This window comes from Chelonia mydas, chromosome 7 (genome assembly GCF_015237465.2).
Source record: "Chelonia mydas isolate rCheMyd1 chromosome 7, rCheMyd1.pri.v2, whole genome shotgun sequence".
NCBI lineage: Eukaryota > Metazoa > Chordata > Testudines > Cheloniidae > Chelonia > Chelonia mydas.
Genome location: NC_057853.1, coordinates 67,803,605 through 67,827,583, shown reverse-complemented (window position 1 = coordinate 67,827,583; position 23,979 = coordinate 67,803,605). Strand labels below are relative to the sequence as shown.

General features: G+C 41.4%; 1 protein-coding gene and 1 long non-coding RNA gene across 4 annotated transcripts in view; both read left to right on the top strand.

Annotated features, from left to right (window-relative positions):
• LOC102938126 (rap1 GTPase-GDP dissociation stimulator 1) overlaps positions 1-23,979 on the top strand; it is a 54,610-nt gene that overhangs the window by 5,059 nt on the left and 25,572 nt on the right. The window contains exons 2-6 of one of the 3 annotated variants that reach the window (XM_007067246.3): positions 13,603-13,707; positions 17,852-17,974; positions 18,134-18,259; positions 21,259-21,387; positions 22,790-22,915. In XM_007067246.3, the coding sequence (XP_007067308.2) occupies positions 13,603-13,707; positions 17,852-17,974; positions 18,134-18,259; positions 21,259-21,387; positions 22,790-22,915 (609 nt within the window). The remainder of the gene's footprint in view (positions 1-13,602; positions 13,708-17,851; positions 17,975-18,133; positions 18,260-21,258; positions 21,388-22,789; positions 22,916-23,979) is intronic. The other 2 variants (XM_037905540.2, XM_037905541.2) reach the window with 2 other exon arrangements.
• On the top strand, positions 267-9,920 carry LOC122466565. The gene is made up of 3 exons (XR_006292190.1): positions 267-281; positions 8,245-8,250; positions 9,348-9,920. It is a non-coding gene; the product is annotated as an uncharacterized LOC122466565 (long non-coding RNA).

Here is a 23,979-nt window from a genome sequence, read left to right as displayed (position 1 = left end):
AGTCAGCAGGGCAGGCAGCTGAGTTGATGTGTAATGCCAATACAGTACACAAATCATCAGTCAAGACACTCTGAGAAGGGCAGTACAATCATCCGTCATAGATGTTTAGCTGTATCATTTATCTCACGTACAGAGAGGGGCCAGAGTCTCAAAATTAACTCCCTCAGTTTTGGGCACTGACACTAAATGTTCAGATAAACCCACTGAACAGGGAGGTCTGGGGTCACAAAGTTTTTAGATCTGGATTTGGATCTGAATCTGAGTTTAAAAACTACAGGAAAGTTCCATTTTGTAGTGTACTGTAGTCAGTTTCTTTAAGGAGAAGGTTGGGTGGCTCACATCTGTCCAGGAAGGAGGCAGAACCAGTGAAATACTATTTTTGTGGACCCTAAAGAAATCGGGGATTTTCCTGTATTTTAGTTATCAACACGTGAGATGTTTAAAAGAACATTTAGAATCTCTAGGCCTTTGGGCCATTAGACTTCAAGCATTTCTAAATAGCTCAGGTTTGGGGCGGGCGGGGGAAGTTCAATAGTGTCTTTAACAATTCGGTATGGAGCGGTCAAATTTTGTGACTCTACCAGTCACCCTCAAATCTCCAAACACCCAATAGTCAAACCTCATCTAAACATCAGAAGTTAATTGCTTGTACTTATACCTTCCTTGACAGATTGTCAGAAGCTGCTTGTTTGACTTCACCTGCAAATAAAAATGAAACAGCAGTTAGTCAGCTTGGACCCCCCCCTCCACCCCCTTACAATTGCAGGCAGAGAGCAAGAGGTGCGATGTTTTAGGGCAGGCATCCTGGCTCCAATTCCTTAGCTTAGTTGTCTCTAGTCAACTGCTCCCTTGGGGCAGGGAGATGCAGTCCTGGGTGAGCCAAAGGTGGGAGGATTCAAAGAGAACTCAGTGTGTCCTAGTGATTCCCAGCAAAACAGATTGGTCTGTAGGGGACTGCTCTAGCTGGAGTAATTTAGAGCAGCCCCAGTCAGGCAGAGGATCTGGTGAGTGGAAAAGTAGCCTAGATGCATCTTTCATCCCATGCACATGTACACAGGTCATACCCAAAACCTTGCAGGGCTCGTTTGGCCACAAGGCTGCAAATTAGGGATCCCTCTCTCCAAGATAGCACAATAAATTGTGCATTTTTTTGCAAGGCATTTTTAAAAAGTTAACTAGCCTCCATGTTTATGGGAGTGAAAGGGAGAGCACAGTCATTCTTTTAATTGCCTTCCACACAGAAACAATAGTCACTCTTCAGAAAAACAAATAACCTTCTCCTACCTCTATTTGTTAACATGGGTAATGCAGGGAGTAGCAAGAATTTGCTTGGTTGGTACAATCCTGAATATTTACTTCTATTTGAAATTCTTTATGGCTACAGGCTAGGCAGAAGTAACCTACAACACTGTCCAAAGAAACTACAAAAAAGTAAGGTCTGCTGAGAAATTGTTAATTATGTCCCTGTAAACTTTTGGATACTAGCTTTAAATCCCTTCCAAAGTGCTTTTTAATCTGCTGATACAGTTTTAGAATTCTCGTTACCCTTGAGTTCAACGACAGCACAAGACACATAGTCTAACATGGATGTAAGTGGCTTTTCACAGAGACTGAGATAATGGTTTATCTGACTTGAGACAATTTTCCGGTTACAGGTTTAAAAGTCTGAAAGAGATGGCAAATCTGTTCCTTTACTGTATTTTATGCTCCAAGATAAGACACTTATACTGGAAACAACATAAGTCAGCCAATCCTGAGACATTGTCATGCCTTTGCAAAGATGAAATATAATCAATCATTCACTAAAGGCTAGCTCCTAATACCTTTATGCATGTTATGTAGCACCTTATGCCACGAGTAGAGTCTCGCTGCAGTCCATGGCGCAGATTCTGCAATCCTTGATTTCAGTTAGACTGTGCAGAGTAATACATTATTTCTCATGTGCAAGGTTAGGCTATTTGGCCTCATGTTTTAGTTAGTTATTGACACATGCCAGTCACCAATATTTGTTCATATTTGATTTTTATCCCTCTGTTTCATTACCAAATACCTGATCTTTCTCCTAGGGGAGGAGGACTGGAGCCTTACATTTCTTCCACTGAGTATGCAGGCAGGTTTGTTGTAGAGTTACTCATGAGAGTTGAAGAGGAAAAATACTATGAGAAAACAAAAGCTTATAACAAGCTGCATGGCTTTTGAAGATGTATACGAGACTAAAACAAGACTTGTCAAATTGTTTTTGACTGCCCATAGAAAGACCCTACAGCTATTTTTCCAGCATTATGAACTTACCATGTGCTTTCTTAACCTGAAGCAGAACTTCTAGCATAGCATGAGCATAGACTCCCATCTACTATACACTATGCTCTTTAGATTACCTAGAGAGCATTCATATTCCTGGCTTTAGAAATTTCTTCTCAGAAATTAAAGATTAGCAGATGAAGGGTTTAGTTAAGTGCAGGGGTGCACAAACTACATTCCACATCCAGCCCCTCAGGGCTTTGGATCCGGCCTACGGGATTGCCGCTCTCAGAAGTGGCCAGTACCACGTCCCTGCAGCCCCGGGGGAGGGCGGGCGGGCAGAGGGCTCCCTGCATTGCCCTTGCCTCCAGGCACCACCCCCCAAAGCTCCCATTGGCCAGGAATGGGGAACCACAGCCAATGGGAGCTTCGGGGGAGGTACCTGGAGGCTTGGCAAGGGCAGCACGCGGAGCCCTATGCCCTCCCTCCCCCAGCAGCTGCAGAGGGACGTGGTGCCAGCCGCTTCCCAGAGCAGTGCAGTGTGGGGCCAGGGCAGGCAGGCAGGGAGCCTGCCCTGGCCCCGGTGCATGCTGCCGCCGCCCCAGAGCCTCTTTTAGGTAAGCAGTGCCAGGTTAGAGCCCGAACCCCTCCTGCACCCCAATGCCCTGCCCTGAGCCCCCTGCTGCACCCCAACCCCCTGCCCCGGCCCTGAATACAATTTTCCCCACCCAGATGTGGCCCTCAACCCAAAAAGTTTGCCCACCCCTGGTTTAGTGTATAAAATTGCTGGGGAAGAGGGAAAGGATCAGGTAAAAAAAAAAAAACTAGACATAAATTGGGGTCGTCCATTGAAATGAATGGGGCTATGCTGATTTACACCAGCTGAAGATCTGCCACATTTAAAAAAAAAAAGGCAAATAACAGAGAAATGGTTTCCTGTATCTCCCAACATTTAAGAACTAGGTTCTGTTTCCTCTGCTAGAATTTGAGATCATTGGATGAAGCTAAAGCTAGACTAATTCAGATTAGAAATTAGGCACATTTTGATGAGGGTAATTAACCATTGGAACAACTTACTTAGTGATGTGGTGGATTCTCCCTCAACCGAAGTCTTTAAAGCAAGATTTGGATGCCTTTCTAAAAGAAACATTACAGCTAAGACCGAACCTATGGGCTTGATGCAGGAACCACTTGATTTAACTCTATGGCCTTTGTTACGCAGGAGGCTAGATTCTGTGATGATGGTCATGTCTGACATTCAAATTTATTAATCTACAGCCATCATTTTTTTTCCCCCCTGTGTTCCTTGCAGTGCAGCTGCTGCCACCACTCAGATGATCGTGAAACGCCACATAACACACACTAACATTGTGTAGCTCCTTGTACCTGTTCTACTGGTTAGACCACACAGAGGGGTGAGCCTGCTACTGCACCTGTACTGATGGTTGTGACCCTTTAGCTTAGTCACAGGCTTTCACGCCCGGACATCCAAAGTCCACTCCCTGCAGATGACCCACCTAGGGGCATGGTTAATCAGCTTTCTCCCTCACAGCCCATTTCACGCACCCTGCCCCAGCTCAGTCACAGCTAGAACTGACAGAACAGATTTCCGTTGATAAACGCTATCTGGACTGAAACATTCCGTAGGAATGCACTGATTCCATCCAACCTTTGACAGAAGCCAGGCGGGCTGTCTAACCAGCCTGCTTTCCTGGCAGCTCCCTAATAGCCTAGGCACCGAAACAGATTGCCCTGTTTTGCCAGAAATTCTGCAATGTCGATCTTGGATTGCAATGTGGAACTTCCTTTTACCATACAGCTTAAGGCATAACCTGTATTTGTGCCATTGTGATCTGCTCTCAATGAAAGGGTTGAGGTGACTTTTTTTTTTTTGGCCACAACTCCACTTTAGGCTCAAACAAAGGAAGATGAGTAGGATCAGTCCTACACTGATTACACTCAAGCTCTAGTAAATAGCAGACAATTTGGGGGTCGGGGGAAGATGGGTAGCAGCATCTAAAGGAGCATATTTAAAAAAAAATATTTGAAAGTTTTTTTCTTCAAGTCAGTCTTTCTTGAACATAGCTTTTATTCTACCACTTTTTATTCTCTCTTATGGAATTAAAATAACCGCTATAACACAATGGATTTTAACCAAATGGAATATTTTCAAGGACTGAGTGTCATTGTGCATATGGTGTTACTTTGACTGATCTAGTCCCTAGAGGAATAACAAAGCACCTGGATTTTTAATTACCAGTCTACATGAATAGCCCAGGATAATGTTGATTCTGTTGCATGCTATTTTTAAAACAACCTCCTTTGAGTTGATATGATTTTTCTGCCTTTTCACTTTCAAATATTAGAGATTTAGTTTGGAATTTCTTAGGACAGCTAAGATATCATTGCCATGATTAGAGATGAAGCAGATTGTCTTATGGGGTTGGGAATCTTTAAAAGGGAGAATCCTAGAAGGCACCAGACCGTTCACTCTGACCCCAATCTGCCTCAATATTTTTGTCAGCATTTATAACCCTGCCTGTTAGCTACATTTTAAGAAACGTAACCTAAAGACTGCACAACTGTCAGGGTGGTTGTTGTGGCATTTCTTAAAGCTGCATTCTGGAATCATTTAACTCAAATGAAATCCCTTTAAGATATATAATTCTGTTACTTTCATGTGCATAGCCCTACAGAAAGGGAGATAGCTACAGTAAGTTAGAAGAAATGGTTCTTCTTATCCACTTCCCTATTCCAGGGGAATAGGGTGTGTTTGCACCACTAAGCAATGCTATAATTTCTCAAGTTGCTTTGCTTTGACACTTCCCCTGTTGGTTATGTCTCTGTTGTCCTTTGTATGTGGTTTTGGGGAAAGTTAAGTGCTCAGACAAAAGCACAATAGGTCTTTTAATTATAAAACCTCTCCAATACAGATCAATGTCTACAGTGTGTTACTCAGGATAAATAAGGACCTTGAACAGAGAGAAATTGATCAAATAAATCCTTTTGGGAATCTGGCCCTTTTTAATAGCACAGCAATTATATTTTCACAGCCAAACTGGCCAGTGGGGGGAAGAGATGTGCAGGGGCTGGTAGGGGGCAGCATGCTGAGAGAAGCAGAGCATTTGATCACGTAGATCCCTGCTTAGGGGCCTATAAAGGCAGCCAGCCAATGGCACAGAGCTGGAAGCAGGGGAGTTTTAGTAGGAGTTTCTAAGGGGAGTTTGCAGGAGGGAGTGCATGTGTGCCTTCTCTTTGACAGGAGGGAAGGTTATGACTGCTACATAGACAGCAGTGGTAGTTGTGACAGGTTGGGTCACAGAAAGCCCCTTGGGACTGCCACCTGATTTGCTGAGACTACCTCTGAGCCTGTTTTTTCTGGCAGCTTGGGACTTCAGTACCCTGTTGTTGAGCCAGACACACTAGCCTGCTGCAAACACAGACCCAGGTCTGAACCACATACCCCAAAAGCTACAGGCTTAACTGAAAACAGCTTAAGAAGTGCTCCTGTCTCCAGCACCAGGATACCCAATTGCCAGTGGGGTCCAAACCCCAAATAAATCCGCTTTACCCTGTATAAAGCTTATACAGGGTAAACTCATAAATTGCTTGCCCTCTATAACACTGATAGAGAGAGAGAGAGAGAGAGAGAGATGTACAGCTGTTTGCTACCCAAAGTATTAATTACTTGCTCTGGGTTAATAAGCAAAATGATTTTATTAAGTATAACAAGTAGGATTTAAGTGGTTCCAAGTAATAACAGACAGAACAAAGTAAATTACCAAGCAAAATAAAACAAAAACACACAAGCCTAAGCCTAATACAGTAGGAAACTAAATGCAGCTAACACTCACCCTCAGAGATGTTCCAATAAGCTTCTTGCACAGACTAGACTCCTTCCCAGTCTGGGCCCAATCCTTTCCCTGGTACAGTCCTGTTCCGCTCAGGTGGTAGCTAGGGGATTTCTCATGACTGCAGCCTCCTTTGTTCCCCTTATATGGCTTTGGCACAAGGCAGGAATCTTTTCTCTCTAGGTCCCCACCCCTCCTTCTAAATGTTAAACCAGGTTAAAGATGGATTCCAGTACCAGGTGGCAGTCACATGTCCTGTGAGACCCCAAGCCTTCATTCTTCCCAGCCTGACTCACAGGATGGCTTGCAAGTAAACAGAACCACCTTCAGTCAATTGTCCTAGTTGATGGGAGCCATCAAGATTCTAAACCACCATTAATGGCCCACCCTTGGCATAATTACAATAGTACCTCAGTTATATTTTTATACTTCTAGTTTCAGATACATTTATACAAATAGGATGAACACACTCAAATTATAAGCTTTGTAATGATACCTTACAAGAGACCTTTTGCATGAAGCATATTCCAGTTACATTATATTCACACTTATTAGCATATTTTCATAAAATCGTATGGAGTGCAACGTCACAGTAGTGACCCAGGGAATGGAGAAGACAATGAAGATCTTCAGATGTGGAAGGTGGCATGTACATTATCTTGGAGCAGGTAGCTGAGAAGTGCTTCATTTGTATGAAATGCTGCCTGATAGAGCTGATGGAAGAGAAGATCTGAAGTTTGGAGACGTAGATAGAAACTATGGTCAAGTTTTGAAGGGATTCGAGCAGATGATGGAGGCATGGCAAGAAGCGGTTGAATGGAAAACTCAAGATGTGCAGATGCAAGCTGGACTGGAGAACTGGGAGGGGAGACTGCTGGATAAGGAAAGTGGAAGCATGAGACTGAGAACTAGCCAGAAAAAAAGACCAGCTAGTGAAGTAGAGCTCAGGAACAGGTTTGCTGAGTTGGAAAATGAATCGCAGGCAGTAACAGAAGGTGGGAGGGCAAGAAAGAAAAGAGCAGCTAGTCCTACAAGAAGAGAGGGAAAATCAATGGAGATTGCAGATGAGAACAAAAGACAAGATGGCTTGCAGCCAAAAAGAACAGACTGGGGAAGGCTGAGAATTGCACCAACACCAGGAAGAGGCAGATTCTCGTGACTGGGGACTCCCTACTAAGGCCTGTCATCGGAGCAGATCCAGAGAACAGAAGGGAGTGCTGTTTACCAGGAGCTAAGATACAGGATGTGGACCTGAGGCTGAAAAGCTCCCCAATGGGAGCTGGAAAGAGTCCACTGATGTTCCTTCATGATACTGCTTGATTCTCCTGTATTACATCAAGGGAGACTATGCAAAGCTGGGGAAGACACTTAAAGAAATAGAGACCAAGGTGCTCTTCAGTGGGAATCTACCTGTCCCTAGAGGAGGACAACAAAGGCTAGACAGATTATTATGATCAACAGATGGCTCAGGCAATGGCGCTAGAAGGAGGGCTTTGATGTTAGACCACTGGAAAGCATTCACAGGAAAGGACTGTTGTCATGGGATGGACTCTACCTGAATAGGGAGGGAAATTGGCACAACTGATTAAAAGAGCTTTAAACTAGAAATCTGCGAGTCTCCCAACCATCTCCACCAATTTCTATGCCTGAGTCTAATGTTGAGGGGAAGGAAAATCAAATGAGAGGAATAGAAGGTAGGAGAATTGATGTCAAGAGGAAAGGTAGCACCAGTACCAATGATACTAACAGTCAGGCAAGCAGTACTGGCAGTGGAATGACTGTACCAAATCAGGCAAGGAATTGAGGTGAAGCCAAGCACAAACAACTTAGATGTCTATACACCAATGCAAGGAGACCTGGGTAACAAAATGGAGGAACTAGAATTACTGGTGCAGGAAGTGAAGCCAGATACTATAGGGATAGCAAACCTAGTGGAACAGTAGTTATTACTGGAGCACAGGTATTGAAAGGAATGTATTGTTCAGGAAAGACAGAAATAAAGGTAAAGGTGGTGGAGTAGCATTGTAATTTAATGATTAGGTAGATTATAAAGAAATTAGAAGTGATGGACTGGATAAAATGGAATCTGTTTGCCAATCATATGTGGGAAGAAAGGTTACAGAAGCTCTACTCGGATGGTGCTTGGGGTCAGCTACAGGTCCCCAAAGATCCAATTTAGGTATCGATAGAGATCTCTTTAGTATTTCATTGAAACGAATAATACTGGAAATTGTGGGATTATGGGAGATTAATTTCCCAGCTATAAATTGGAAGACAAGTGCTACTAATAATGGTAGAGACCAGATATTCTTGAATGTGATAGATGAAAGATTTCTTCACCAAATATCCACCAAGCCATGATGCCATTTTATATTTAGTATTAGTAATTAAAAGGACCTCAGACAAACTGATTGCAGAGGACAGCCTTGGTTTGAGTGATCATGAGCTAATTCATTTTAAACTAAATGGAAGGATAAACAAAAAAATAGATCTGCAATGAAGGTCCTTGGTTTTTTTTTAAAGGGAATTAGTTAGGGATGTGGACTGGACTGAAGAACTCAAGGATATGAATGTGCAGAAGGCTTGGAATTCCTTTAATTCAGAGTTGCAGAAACTATCTGAAGCCCGCATCCCAAGCAGGGGAGAAAATCACAAGGAAGGGTTGTAGACCAAACTGGATGAGTAAGCATCTCAAACAGGTTCTTGAGAAAGCAGTAAGCCTACAAGGAATGGAAGATAAGAAGGATCAGCAAGGAAAGCCACCTCTTGGAGGTCAGAAAGTGTAGGGATAAAGTGAGATCTGCCAAAAGCCAGAGTTGGACCTTGCAAAAGAAATTTAAAAACTGATACTTAAAAGATTCTATAGTCCTCAGTGCTTAGGGTCCCACTTCTTTCCTTGTATTTATAGGATGTGGTGGAGACTAAAGATAATCTAGGAATGGCCCAACACCTAAATGAATATTTCCCTCAGTTTTTAAGAAGGGTAATGAGGAGCTTAGGGCTAGTGGCAGGGTGGCCAATGGAAACAAGGATATGGAAGTACAAATTACTACATCTGAGGTGGAAGTCAAACCCAAACAGCTTAATGGGACCAAATCGGGGGCCTGGATAATAATCCAAGAATATTAAATGAACTGGCACACAATTGCAAGTCCCATAGCAAGGATTTTTAATCTGTAAAGTAATGGGTCATACCCTAAATGGGAGAATTTCTAATGTAGTACGTATTTTTAAGAAAGGGAAAAAACAATCCAGGAAACTACAGGCCCGTTAGTTTGACCTCAATTGTATTCAAGGTCTTGGAAGAAATTTTGAAAGAGAAAGTAGTTAAGGACATAGAGGCAAATGGTAATTGAGATAAAATACAACATTGTACAAAAGGTGCCAGACCAACATGATAACTTTAAAAAAAAAAAAAAAATCAGTTCTCTTATTAACTAAATAGGAAATGCAGTAGATCAAATCTACCTGGGTTTCAGTAAGGCATTTGATACATTTCCACATGGGAATTTATTAGTTAAATTGGAGAATTAAAAAGGTGGATAAGAAACTGGTTAAAAGGGAAATCAATTCATAGAACCGTAGGCCTGGAAGGGACATCCATAGCAAATTGTTTCAATGCTGAATTACCCTGACGGTTAAGAAGCTTTTCCTAATGTCCAACCTAAACCTCCCTTGCTGCAATTTAAGTCATTGCCTTTTTGTTGTAGTATGTCTACTTTAAATGGACACAAATCGGGAACAGTAACATACACAAGCCAGTAGGAGAACACTTCAATCTCCCTGGACATTCTATAACCGATTTAAAAGTAGCCATACTACAACCAAAAAAACCCTCAAACATACTTCAAAGAACTGCAGAACTAAAATTCATTTGCAAATTTAACACCATTAATTTGGTCTTGAATAGGGACTGGGAGTGGCTGGCTCACTACAAAAGCAACTTTCCCTCTCTTGGTATTGACACCTCCCCCTCAATAATTGGGAGGGGAACCACATCCAACCTGATTGAATTGGCCCTGTCAGCACTTGTTCTCCATTTGTAAGGTAACTCCCTTCTCTTCATGTGTCAGTATAATAATGTTTGCATCTGTAATTTTCTCTCCATGCATCTGAAGAAGTGGGTTTTTTACCCACAAAAGCTTATGTCCAAATAAAGTGAGCCTTTAAGGTGCCACCAGACTCCTCATTGTTTTTGTGGATACAGACTAAGACAGCTACGCCTCTGAAAGTTGGGAGTATTGCCAATACAGTAGGACAGGAATATCATACAGGAAGATCTGGAGGACCTAGAAAACTGGAGTAATTAAAAATGGGATTAAATTTAATAGTGCAAAGTGGTGGTTAGTCCATAAGTGCATAAGAATTTTTGCTATAAGCAACTGAAAGTGACAGAGGAGAAAGACCTGGGTGTATTGGCTGATCACAGGTTGACCATGAATTGCCACTGTGATGCAGTCGTGAAAAAGGTTAATGAAATCCTAAAATGCATCAAGTGAGGAATTTCCAGTAGAAATAGGGAAATGGTATTGACGTTACACAAGGCACTGGTGAGTGTTTACCTGGAATACTGTGTGCTATTCTGAACCCCCATGTTAAGAAAGGTTAATTCAAACTGGAACAGGTGCAGAGAAGGGTTACTTGGATGATCAGAGGAATGGAAAATCTGCCTTATGAGGAGACTCAAGGAGCTTCACTTGTTAGCCTAAATATCTTGAAATTAGATGAAGGTTTCTAACCATCAGAGGAATGGAGTTCTGGAACAGCCTTCCAAGGAAAGCAGTGAGGGCAAAAAACCTTACTGGTTTCAAGACTGAATTTGATAAGTTTATGGCGAGGATGGTATGATTGCCTACAATGGCATGTGTAACTGCTGGTAGCAAAAATCTCCAGTGGCCAGAAATGGCACACTGTAGTAACTCAGAGACCTACCTATCTAGAGAATGCTTTCCCAGATATCTGGCTGATGGGTCCTGCTGACATGTTCTGGGTTCAGCTGATCACCATAGTTGGGGTTGGGAAGGAATTTCCCCCCAGGCCAGATTTGCAGAGGCCCTGGGGTTTTTTTTGCCTTCCTCTACAGTATTATGCCTGGCTCACTTCTTGTTTTAAACTAGAGTAAGTCACAGATTCTCTGTAACTTGAAGTCTTCAAACCATTATTTGAGGACTTCAGTAACTGAGCCAGAGGTTAGGGGGTCTATTACAGGAGTGGGGGGGGGGTGAGGTTCTGTGGCCTGCAACATGCAGGAAGTCACACTAGATCACAATGGTCCCTTCTAGCCTTAAAGTCCGAGTCTAATTGCTTTTTTCCATTTCAACCAAAAACAACTTTTGCCCCATAGGCAATAATAACCTTCAATATTGCTCCACTCCCTTTAAAAACAAACAGCACAAGACACCAGTGATTTTGCTGGAGAAAAACACCTCCTGCACAGCATGCACACCAGCATTTAGAAAAACTCACCTCACTTAATCAACATACCCAGAGAGAGAAAATAGCAAAAATGTCACGAGCATCACTACAACACCAAAAATGGGAATGATGAATTATCACTACTAGGAAAACGCAGAAAATTTTCTGGGGTGAGTCTTTGCAAGTTTTTTTATGGAAAAACAAACTTCTTAGTGACCAGTTTGTGGAGTAAAAATTGTTTTATTGCAGCTCCGATAACAAAGGCTCAGCACACTTCAATGTAATTTCTGTAGTCTACATCCCACGAACTCAGGCCATAAATCATCATGCAAGTACATTTTATGCTTAGTCTAGCACCCCACCAACATGACTGGGAGTGGTATACATTCATTGTGGGTTTCTGGAAATAAGTGTGAGTGATTACTCTGATCTATAAAGAAGCTTGAATGATTTTCTTAAAAGTACAGATCCTTGTTTCAAAATCTTCTCTTCCCCATCACTGTTCATCCAAAACCAAATATAACATATACCCCCACCCCCCAAAAAAAGTCTAATCCCTTCTAGGAATGGGCAACACCTGAGCTACTTTTGTTATTGGTTCTGCCAAATTTCCTCAGATGCATGAACGTTTTATTACACTGAAACCATGAGTGAATTGGTCAGGGTCTCATTTTATTCTACCAAAGGTCATGTCTGCAGAGGAGGAAGAGGTGCTTGGGGGCGGGGGGGGGGGGAAAACGGTTCTGATTTTTTGTCCCTCTGTCTAGTCATTTTTCTTTCTCAGCACTTTTCAAAGTACTTGTTGTTTAAAAAAAACAGTACAGTGGGGCGCGTGTGTGTGTGTGTGTGTATATATATATATATATATATATATATATATTAGTTGCATATCTATGCAAGGCAGTATTTTCTTGTATACTTGACCTTGGTAAACTGTACTCCTGTGCAACTGCTAGTTGTGGCCCTAGCTGATACAGGAATTCTGAACTCAAGTAAGACAAAATGAGCTCGCTAATTAATATGTCTGTAATACCAGTTGGGATTCCCTCAGACCTTTTCCACTCAACTGATCCAGAACATGTCGCCAGTTCTCTGGGATCCAACAATTCAGTTCAGCTCCAGCTCATCACTCAGGTTACTTTATTAGCCAAAAGAAAAGGAGAACCTGTGGCACCTTAGACTAACAAATGCGTTTGAGCATCAGCTTTTGTGAGCTACAGCTCACTTCATCGGATGCATGCAGTAGAAAATACAATGGGGAGATTTTATATACACAGAGAACATGAAACAATGGGTTTTACCATACACACACTGCAACGAGAGAGAGCAGGTAAGGTAAGCTATTACCAGCAGGAGAGAGGAAAACCTTTTGTAGTGGTGATCAAGGTGGGCCATTGCCAGCAGTTCACAAAAACGTGTGAGGAACAGTGGGGGAGGGGGAAGAGAATAAATATGGGGAAATAGTTTTACTTTAGGAGTGGATGTGTCATTACACAGTCTCTATTCAGGCCTAAGTTAATTGTGTCCAGTTTGCAAATTAGCCAAGTAATAGCTCTATGCCCACACTTGGCAGGCCCAGACACTGGGGATTTAGGTATAGTTGATACTACAATTCCAAATCATATCACAGACTACACAGTTTATGTACACTTTTCCTAGCTACTAACATCTATACTACTTGAATGTAATTGGTTTGGACACTGTATTGGTCCTTACATGCTCCATCACTTATGTTCTCACCTTGTCTACACTTCAAACTTATCAGTTCAGTATGTTCTGGCTTATCTTGGTGAGCCCAGAAATATTCTCTTCAGCACACAGCTTGTCACACTCTTGTTTACAGTCTAACCTTACCTTCAAAGGTTAGGCAAGCTTACTAATGCCCAGCAAGATCTATGCCTACACTACCTAGAGTGCCTTTCCACCTCAGACATTTCATAGCAATTCCGTTATCTGAGATCTGGGACAAAGATAGATTTGGGCCACTCTTTTCGATGCAATATGTCTTCTTGTGACTGTGTTTAATAAGAGTGCCTAGACCCTTCATGAAATGGCATCATGGAGATCTGCTAAAATCTGTTTCCTCTTTAAACAGAGTCCCTAAATCAACACCTGGAATGTCTCAAAATCTTTGGAGATGAAACTGAAGGTCAGATCCTTGAAAGTTTAAATGGGATTCTTCTGGCTCTGGCCAAAGACAGTTAAGTATCAATCCGAACCATTTTTCATTGCCTAGCCGCACCAGCAGACTTCCTGAGGACTTGTTACCTATCATGACTATATCTATTAGATAAAGAGATCACTCCTAAAATGTCCTGTTTGCTGCTGTTTTGGGGAGTGGGAAGTCTCTGCTGCAAACAGGCTAACTGATTAATTAATTTGTCCTACTCTACCAGGCGAGTGCTTTAAGGCAGCAATATTAAAAACAATATCTAGCTCCTAGCTAATGGGCCCATAAATTCCTAACCCTTCACTGGTTTCTACACCAGCATAACCCCGTGGAGCCCCAGCAGATGGATTTCTAGGGGGTTCAAGGGCATTGTGTGGGGAGATATTTGAGGGCTGCTGCTGAGATCTGTCAATGGAGGGGATGATCCAGCCTTGATTATTTAGCTTCAGTGGAAATTTCCTATTAGTCCTCAAAAGGTACTTGAGACTAACGAATTGCAAGCCAGTTGCTTGAACTGAGGTTCTTTATTGGAAGACTGACAACTGTAGAACCTTAAGAGTAAATCAGAGCTGGGAGGGTTTAAGCAGAAGAGAAATAATTGGGATAGCCTTAAAACAAACTACATTCCCTCCTAGGCTGAGATTTACAAAAGGGAATTATATCTGCTGATTCCAAACTATAGCCATTAGCTACAGTGTAGTTAAGATGATATGAAGAGACTTGTATTGAAGCTGCTGGCCCATTCCCTATTCCATTTAAATCAATCATTTGAGCAATGTAAAACTCTGGGAGTCTCCTCAAGTCTGACTGAGCAGACAAATATACTGTTCAAAAAAATCTGAAGGGGCAAAGAAACTCTAGGTTTAATTTCTTACCTAAAATATGCCTGAGTCCTAAAATCATCTTTTGGTGACTTTCCCCAATAGATTATTACAGCTAACATATGATAACAAAGTACTGGTCTAAGTTATACATTTAGACAGGAATTAAAATACTGAACTGTGATTAAAGGTTTATGGCTAGAAAACTAACTGCAGCCTTAATAAATCTGAAGTCTACACTCACTGGGACTTATTTTAATAAAGAAGTCATACAAATTTCTTCTAAAAGCTGATTCACTAATAGCGACATAGTATCTACTTTTCACTTAGGAAGCACTGCATTCAACTTTACAAAGTTGGAAGTTCTGTTACTACTGTAACAAACTTCAGTCTACAGTTTGATCACATTGTACACTTCCATTCTGTTCCTCATTGTCCATGGTGTGTGGTTGGTCACTTGTCACAAGTTATTTTTGCTCCCTGATTGGATTTGTGAATTCATTTAAACAGGAAAATGAACAAACTTCTGCTAGGAATTTTCATATGAATAAACATGCGCTAAAATTCCAGAAGTAGTTTGGATTTGTGACCATCTTCAGGAATAAACCATGCTTATCCAAATCACAAAATGAATATTGCAGTAGAACTTCAGAGTTACATACACTGGAGTTATGAACTGACCAGTCAGCCACAAACCTCATTTGGAACTGGAAGAACAATCAGGCAGCAGCAAAGACCAAAAAACCCCCCCACAAACGTACAGTACTGTGTTAAATGTAAATTACTAAAAAAAAAGCAGCACTTTTTCTTCTGGATAGCACAGTTTCAAAGCTGTATTAAGTCAATGTTCAGTTATGAACATTTCAGGGTTATGAACCATTGCCATTCAAGGTGTTAACTTTGAGGTCTACAAATCAAACATGCCACTTTTATTCACAAACAATTTGCAAATCACACCATCTATTAACCCCACTTTTCAGGCCCCCCCCCCAAAGAAAAGATGAGGAGACAGAAAAGATGAAAACACTAGGCTGTTGCAGATAAGAGGAATGTTACAAAAGCCAACCTAATTTCAAGCTGCCTTTCTACTGGACATCAGGGAAATGCTGTTCTTTCATTATTATCAAGGGGTCAGCTCACACTCATTCACCATGGGCTTAAATATTAAAGCTGCAGACAGTGACAGTCATCTGTACCATACAGGCTAGAGCTCACTTTCCATTCTCTGAAGCATTGTCAGCCTATTAGTGTTGTTTCCAGAGGATGCTGTGTAGAAAGGTCTGGCAGTCCCAACCTATCCCCAGAGCCCTTTGCTTCTCCCAAGTATGTTGCTTGCAAAAATAAAATAAAACCATGCACCTTTGAAGATTCAGTAAATAGGCCTGTCTGGGGCCTAATTTCTTGTTACTTGCAGCTTCACTTATTTTTTGCTGAGGTGGTGGTGGGTTGGTTTTACCTGTCAGCATTTGCTTGGCACTATTGCCTCTCCTTCAGAGCTTGGGGATTTATTCAGTTGCCATGGCAATGTGGCCTGCATTTGAAGGTTAGACTCTGTGCAATACACTTGCATTTGACAGCTCTAGAAAGAAACCCACTAATCATATTTTCAGAACTTTATCCTACCTCCTCATTTAATTTATTTCAGACATTGACCCCTGAGGAAACTCAAGAATAAATGTTTCAAGTAGATTTCAACTATTCTTGTGCCCTCTCCCCCACCTGCAGAGGGGATGACATAAGAGCTCTTATGCCTATTCGGTGGCATGCAAGGATCCCTCTGTCCTGGAGTGGATCTTGCCCAGTACTGCCAGACATCTTCCTTACTTGTCCACAAGTAAAAGGTTGCAGGACTGGGCTCATCGCTGTTAGAAATGCACCAGAGATTTTCTCGGTGATTTTTCTGCATAACAAAGACTTGCATAATTTGGCACAGGTGGTATTTTCTGCACACTGGGGCACAGGACTGGAAAAAACAGAATGTCATACTTAAGGATTCAGTATATTAGAACAGTATTGCTGGGGAAGCTTGCACCTGTCAGCACAGGCATGTACTTTGGCACCAAATTCCTCAATCAAAAATATTATGCAAATGCTGATTGCAGCTCAATATTTAAAGTTGTGCTGAGTTTTGTACACAAACCTCTTGTAATCTTATTCTTAATCTAAGAAGGAAATCTTGTTAGCTGTGTTTGCGGTAATATTTACCTTGTTATTTGCAACTTTTTACAAACATGTTAGTTTTACTTATTATAGTGTATGTAGTTACTTAGTTTCATTAGAAGAAATTGTGTTTTTTTTTAGAAAACATATCCAAAAAAACCCCTCAGATTACATGTTTCTGGATACTGAGGAAAGGAAACAAGTAAATCAGTTTAGATTTTTAGAGCAACAGTAGGAAGTCTCTTAAGAGTAAAAGAGGTGAATCACAAACACCATGATAGTGATATGCCTGTCATCACAGAGCTAACAGCAGCTGTGTTACATTGTTATAGTTCAAGCAAAGTAATATGTTTAGAAATGCCTAGCATGATTTCAGTCTTTAAATATCACTTGTGTATGATAATGGCCTATTTACCTGGGTTGGGGCATGGATGTTTGTTTAAAAAAGCAGGTAGTAATAAATAAACTTAAAAAAAATCTTACGTACAACATGGAATTATTCCAGGATAGCATATGAAGGAAGTTGTCCTTTCATGATGGAAGGTATGTGTGACCGACTAGAGAACAAGGCAACCTATTACACTAGGAAATTATAACCAGGCTGAGTCCCACTTTTTCCTATTGAAGTTTTAGCCTCCTTCAGCCAGTGTCAAAGCATAAAAAGACTATCAGCCAGTACTCAAGCAGGAAAGAGTAGCATTTCTTATAGCTCTGTCAAAAGACCAGCCTTCCCCCTCCCACCACTCTCCCAGCTGATGCCAGCCGGTGTTTGTTTATATATCCATCCTTCAGAAGACTCAGTGGCCTGATGACAATTAGACTTGATGAGACAGCAGGAATTCCTATTGTGGGGTAGCTGTATGATGACAGTCCTAATTGCTAGGAGCAGCTGCTGGATGACAGGCCAGATACCATCCACAGTTCATTTCTCAGTCGGCGAAGAGGGAAATCTTTCCCTCTAAGGTCTGACACACAGGGCCCCTTCAGCAAGGTTCTTAAGCACTTACCTGACTTTGAACAAATTAGTAGTCCCAGTGACTGCATATGCTTAAAGTTAGGCAGGCGCTTAAGTACCTTGCTGAATCAGGACCTTGATTCCAACACTGCCTAGACCTCTGCAGAAACCATGAAGGCAGATACAGTAAATAAAGCAAATTCATTGCCATTACTGTTAACATTCTCTATCATTGCAGAGCAAAGATCCTCCAGCCTACTCACAAACAGTGGGATTTTCCCAACTTTAGCTCAAATTCTCAAAGGCAATCCAAGCTGTGCAGTAAAGGCAGCCCAGGTGATTGCAGAGATAGCAAAGAATGGTACGTAAAGTGTTCCTATAAATGTTAAATCCATTATTCCTGGTTACTTTCAATCCACTTATCTGTTCTATGGATGCTAATTATTGGCCTTGCAGTTGATGTATTGGTTTTATTTCAATAAGGCAAGGTCCTAGCAGCTTCTCTCCTCTGTCTGTGTAGAGGAAATGAAGAAGCCATGTATCGAAGCAGGTTTGGTTCTAGCTTTGGTACCTCTGCTGGAGAGCACAGACCAAGAGACATTGCTTCATGCTGGGAGGGCCATTGGCCGCATCTGCTATGAAAACAGTAAGTACTCAATTTGCTGAAGGAGTGCTGTACATTCTGGCTACAGTAGTAAGGGTGTCTTTAAAAAAAACAAAAAAACAAAACACATGGGCTTTCTACTTAGACTGAGGTTAACATTCTTTATATGTAGTGCTATCCACCATTGGTGCTAGTTCAGTTTCCAATTGCTTCTACAATAGCGATACCAGCAAACACAGCATGGTTTTGACAACAAGGAGACTATAAGGGGTTAGATTCACTTTTGAATAACTTTTATTCATTGTAATTACAGTAAGTTAATACCAACCCCCCAGCCAAATCATTTAAATAGCTTTCACTTAGGAACAGCATGCTTTATCAAACTGCTTCTTACTAAATTGCAATTTGTATTACACTAGTGCCTAGAGACCCCAACTGAGATCAGGGCCCCATTCTGCTAAGCATTGTATATGCAAACAATAAGACACTTCCTGCCCCAAAGAGGTTGGACAAATAGACAAGACAAAGGGAAGAAGGGAAGCTGAGATAACTGACTTGATCTAGATCACACAGGAAATCAGTAGCAGAGAACTCAGGTCTCCTGATTCCCAGTCCATTGCTTTACCTACTGTACTGCACTACCTCTCATGGTAAAACATGTTTATAAAAGCAGTACTGTTTCACTGTTAGGAAAATTTGCCATAGGGGAAAAATCGGGGCATATATTGTGGCATTAGGGGTTTATTTTGATGAAACCCAAATCAGAATGCAACATGTTGGGAATTAAAATATTGTAGGTGATAAGGCTGGTTGGATGCTTCAGATGTGGAATAGCTACAATTATCTGAGTCTGTCAGAAATCCCATAAATAAGAGGGAAAATTAACTGTGTATATTTAGAACCAGATTCCCACCTCTTGTAAACTGATGCAGCTCCATTGACTTCAGTGGAGCTATGCTGACATATACCAGCTGAGGATCTGGCTTCTAAGACATAAACACCGTACCGAGCTAGGTGCTAAAGTGCTGTTATATGTCCTGAGACTCTTTGGCACTGGAACAACACAGATTACCTCTCCACCTGAAAGATAACAGCTGTTAAAGCAATATGAAAGCATAAGGTGGTCTTCCTTCTAGAGAACATAATGTAATGGTACATGTTTAGAACCTTTATCTTTCCATGAAGACATCTTCTCAGAAACAACCACAATTATTCTAGAATGCAAAGAGCTAAGTTTTGGCAGTGTCAAACTGCATGTAAGATACAGGGTTGCACTGCCCCAGGAGCACACCTGGATCTAGACTATGAATCAGTCACAGTATGGTTGCTAGTTCTCATCCTGCTCCAGTGGGTAAAATAATCTGCACCACCTCTACGCCTGATGCTCCAGGTCATGTGTACTGACTAAGACACTGAGGGATCTACCTAAGATTCTGCCTATTCCCCCTCCCATATACCTACATGAGGGCCAGGCATACATTTTTAACAGTGCAGGTAATTTAACCATTAGGATAATTTACCAAGGTATGATGGGGTGTGACTCACCATGACAGTGCTGCCTCCTTGCAGTCTTGGAGATGAGCTCTTTAGGTCGGTACACCCTCTCCCAAGGGTGCCTTGCCCACAGTCACATCTGCTCTCTGACCCATGTCTCTCCAGATACTGTGGCATCCTCTTCGTGACATGGCCAGAGGGCTGTGTCATGGAAACCATCTGTGCTCCCCGCTTTTGTGGGTTAGTACTGCAGTCCAACTGTCCAGCCATTTCCAGTGCAAGGACCCAGGCCTACCCACTACTCCAGGTCCCAGCCTAGGTACCCTGTTGATAGCCACATTGTGTGTTTCCTTAACTCCCCTATGATTGCTATGCTTCCTTCAGCCTCTTCCCTTGGTGCCCCAGCACCTCACCTCAGGGCCTTCAGACACTGCTCTCTATCCAAAGTACTAGCCTTCCTCTTGCTAGGAGCACAAACTTCCCTCCTTGAGCTCTAGGCAGCTACTAACTCTGCGCTGCCCTGCAGCTTTTCTTATATTGGCTGCTCCTCACAACCTCTTATTGGCTGCTTCCCTGTGCAGCCTCCCTACATGCCAATGTGGGGCAGATACCCCATCACACGAGAGTTGTGGTGGATTCTACAGCACTGACCATTTTAAATTGAAGATAGGATGTTTTGCTACAAGATGCTCTAGGAATTATTTTGAGGACATTCTACAGCCTGTGTTATACAGAAGCTCAGACAATCTATAATGGTCCGGAGGAGTTTGTTCTGAATCTTGTGCTGCTACAGCCTTCCCCACCTGCACCACACTTTAGGGCTATTGACACTACCTGCAATGAGGTAAGCATTCAATTTAATGATATCCTTAAAGCACTGCAAAACCTCATTTTAGTCGTCTCCTATGTTAGGCTGTTGTATCATCTCTGACGTGCTCACTCCCACTACAATTGCCTTAACACCTCTTGTATAATGGCTTACCTGCTCAGCTCCCAAAAAACAGTTTTACCATGAGGGTAGAGTTTAGGGATGCAGTTTTGGTCTGTAGAGTAGCAGTACTCTACAAGTACTCCTGTTAGTTTTGGTCTTGTAATTTCACAGCAGGATTCTTGACCCCAATTCTTTGTTCATCCACATCCAGAACTTCTATTTGGATCTATATTAACCTGAATCTGCAAGGTAAAACTTAATTTGGAAGGATAATGGAGTCAAGATCATGTGATAGAAGGCCAGAATGGATGGACTAGTGTGATCAAAGTTTGATCTCCCTGAATTAATTCCTGTTTTTAACTAGAGCATTTAAAAATAATTAATCTTAAATTTATTATTTCCAGTGATAGATTATCCACCACAACCCAAATTGTTCCTATGGTTAACTACCCTCAGTTAAAATTTGTACCTTATTTCTAGTCTGTAGCTTGTAGCAACACTTTGTTTTAACTCTCTTACTTTAGGGATGCCTCCTCCATGCCCTAGTTAGTATAACGATGGATTAATCCAAGATGAAATTCCTGTTGCCTTTCATTTCTATGCGTTTGATTTCCAGGTGACCTTCAGGAGCAGCTGGTGAAGGCAGGAGTGATCACATCACTGGTCAGGATATTAACTGATTACCCAGACAGTGAGCCACTTGTCCGTGTCAACCTGTTGGCTTTATGCAACCTTGCAAGCCTAGGTGGGTATTAAAACATTCCCAGATTTGCGACTGTGTTGGTTTCATTTCTCATGCTACCACTGGCTTGTTCTTAGGCAGTGTTTCCACAAGTAGGGTTGGCCATAGTAGGCAAATGTTTGTCCTGCTATCAGGCAAAGTCACTGCACAGAGATTAGACACCTGCAGTTGGGATAAATGCAAGACTGTCTTTATTTCTTGTTACACAGAGGCTTACCTCCTTGCTATGTGCCCCCTTGTGGCCAACCTAAATAGACTAACAGTTCATAACTAAACACCAGAACCTGTAGCAGTTGCTGACCAGCCACACACACAAATAAGTAAGATTCAATACATGTCCTCCTAACCTCTTCCCAGAGAAAATGAATGGGTTGTGTCCTTAGCTGGTGTAAACTGACGTAGCTCTGACTTCAGTGTATATGATAGTACTTTTTTATTTAAAATGTGTTGCAATTTAATTTCATTAAGTATCTCATACAGGACCAGGGACACTAGGAATTTGATGCACCTTCTCTCTCTACCATTCATTTATATGTCTTAATAAAATGGCTTGATTCTCTTCTCACTTACACTGGTTTAAAAATGGTGTAGCTCCATTGACTTAAAGGAGTTGCTCCTGATTCATACAAGCATTAGTGAGAGAAGAATCAGGTGTGAAGTCTCTCATTTCTCTTCCTATGGAAATTCTGTTATGATTGTGAACCCCAAATTTGGGGTTTTTTGGGGGAGTCTCTAGCCCTCATGGTTGCTGATTAAAAAAAAAATTCTTAACAAAAACCCTAAAGGCTCACAAAACAGAAGACAAAACTCAGTGGTTTTTTTTTAATTCATGATTTTTAAGCCAATCTCATGATTTTTTGAGGAAGGGCTGACTGTTTCTGAACTCAGAATGTTAGAATATGTCCAGAATGCAGTATTGCCATTTCAGCCATGTCCTTTATACTTTTTTCCTTAAATTGTTAAATCTTCTATATCTCATGGCATTATGGCACATATATGTTAAGCTTTTAAAAGAGCTTGTGTGGAAAGGTTGACTGCCCATCCTGAACAAATTAGTTAGATTCTTGCTGGGATACTTTTTTGTGCAGAAAATGTTCTGGTAAAGTGGTACATGCTGTCATACCACAAAACAAATTCATCACTGGTATAAAGCCATTAAATTCAATGGAGTTAGGACAGCAATTGATTTGATTATTATTAAAAAGGCATAGCCACTGGAATGACAACTGGATTAGACAGCAGAAGAAAAATGAGGCAGATTGAGGGGATTTAAAGGGGAAAAAACAATGATTAGATGTTGTGTATTAAACAAATTAGCAAGGCAACTAGATTCAAAGTAGCATCCAGTCATTTCTCTCTAGGAGAGTTTTTTTTTAAAACATACAAAATCATATTATCCACACAGAGATAGCTAAAGAAGCTCTAAGCAAGACAAAGGTTGCTGAACATCTAGTGAAGCAGCTGAGAAGGGCAGAGAACCATCAGAGGATAGAAACCATCATTGAGGTTCTACAGATGCTAGTGGAGAATGGTAAGGGTTCTCTTATCTTGATGACTAGGCTCCTTAGTATGGAGGATACTAGCATAGTGGCTACAACAAACGCTCCAGGGTTTTCAGTGGAATTCCATTACTGGAGGCAGGGTCATAAGCCCTCCTCATAGAAACAATGGGTGAAATCCTGGCCAGATTAAGGTCAAAGGAAAAATTCCTGAATAAAATATATGGTGAGGGAATGGTACGAAATGAACCATTTGATAATTTTGTGTATGATACACACAGCCTCCATACTGTGTGAGAACGCAGAAGATTACTGGGACCTTAGAAAAGTTACTGGGAGCTGATCCTAAAAGATACTTTACAAATTATAATGGGTATAAATGGAGATAGAGCCCCTTTACTAAAATCAATCAGCCATGGTTGACTAACGAGGCCAGGCTACTTCAGTGAATCAAATGATAGTTAATGCTAAATCAACAATTTCCATGGAAATGGTATTTCCATGAATATATTTCTAGCACAATACTTTTGTGTATTTATTTATAATTAAAGAGATCGTACATCTGGGTTTCACAGGGACAGTCCCGTCTTCAGATGAGGTCTAAGGAACTTCTTTGGGATGCCTGAAATGGCCCAGTTTTTCATTTCCTCCATCACAATATTTGTGGGGTTTTATTTAGGTTTGTTCAAGACATTGCTATATCACACAATTTGTTCAGGGTTTATCAGCAACAAAGTCTAGTGGAATGAGTGGTCAAACAGCATTCCCCACACTAGAGTGAAGAGTAATAGCTAGAGATGTTATCAAAGCTGTTTGTTTTGTTCAAACTCAATATTAACACCACTGGAGAAAAATCCCCCACTCTGAGAAATATAGCCATGGTGCTGCCAAGTTGCAACTTGGCAACACCAATACACCTGTTAGTATTTTGCAGTTCTTACTTTATAAGAAGGGTGATATCTTTTTGTCACAAAAAGATCTGGAATGTAACTTTTAAAAGCACAACATTATAAATTGCAATAGAAATTCCCCAGTTGCCTCCCCCTCCCCCCGCCACCCATTCAGAAAATTACAATGATCTATCTAAAAGGTGTAT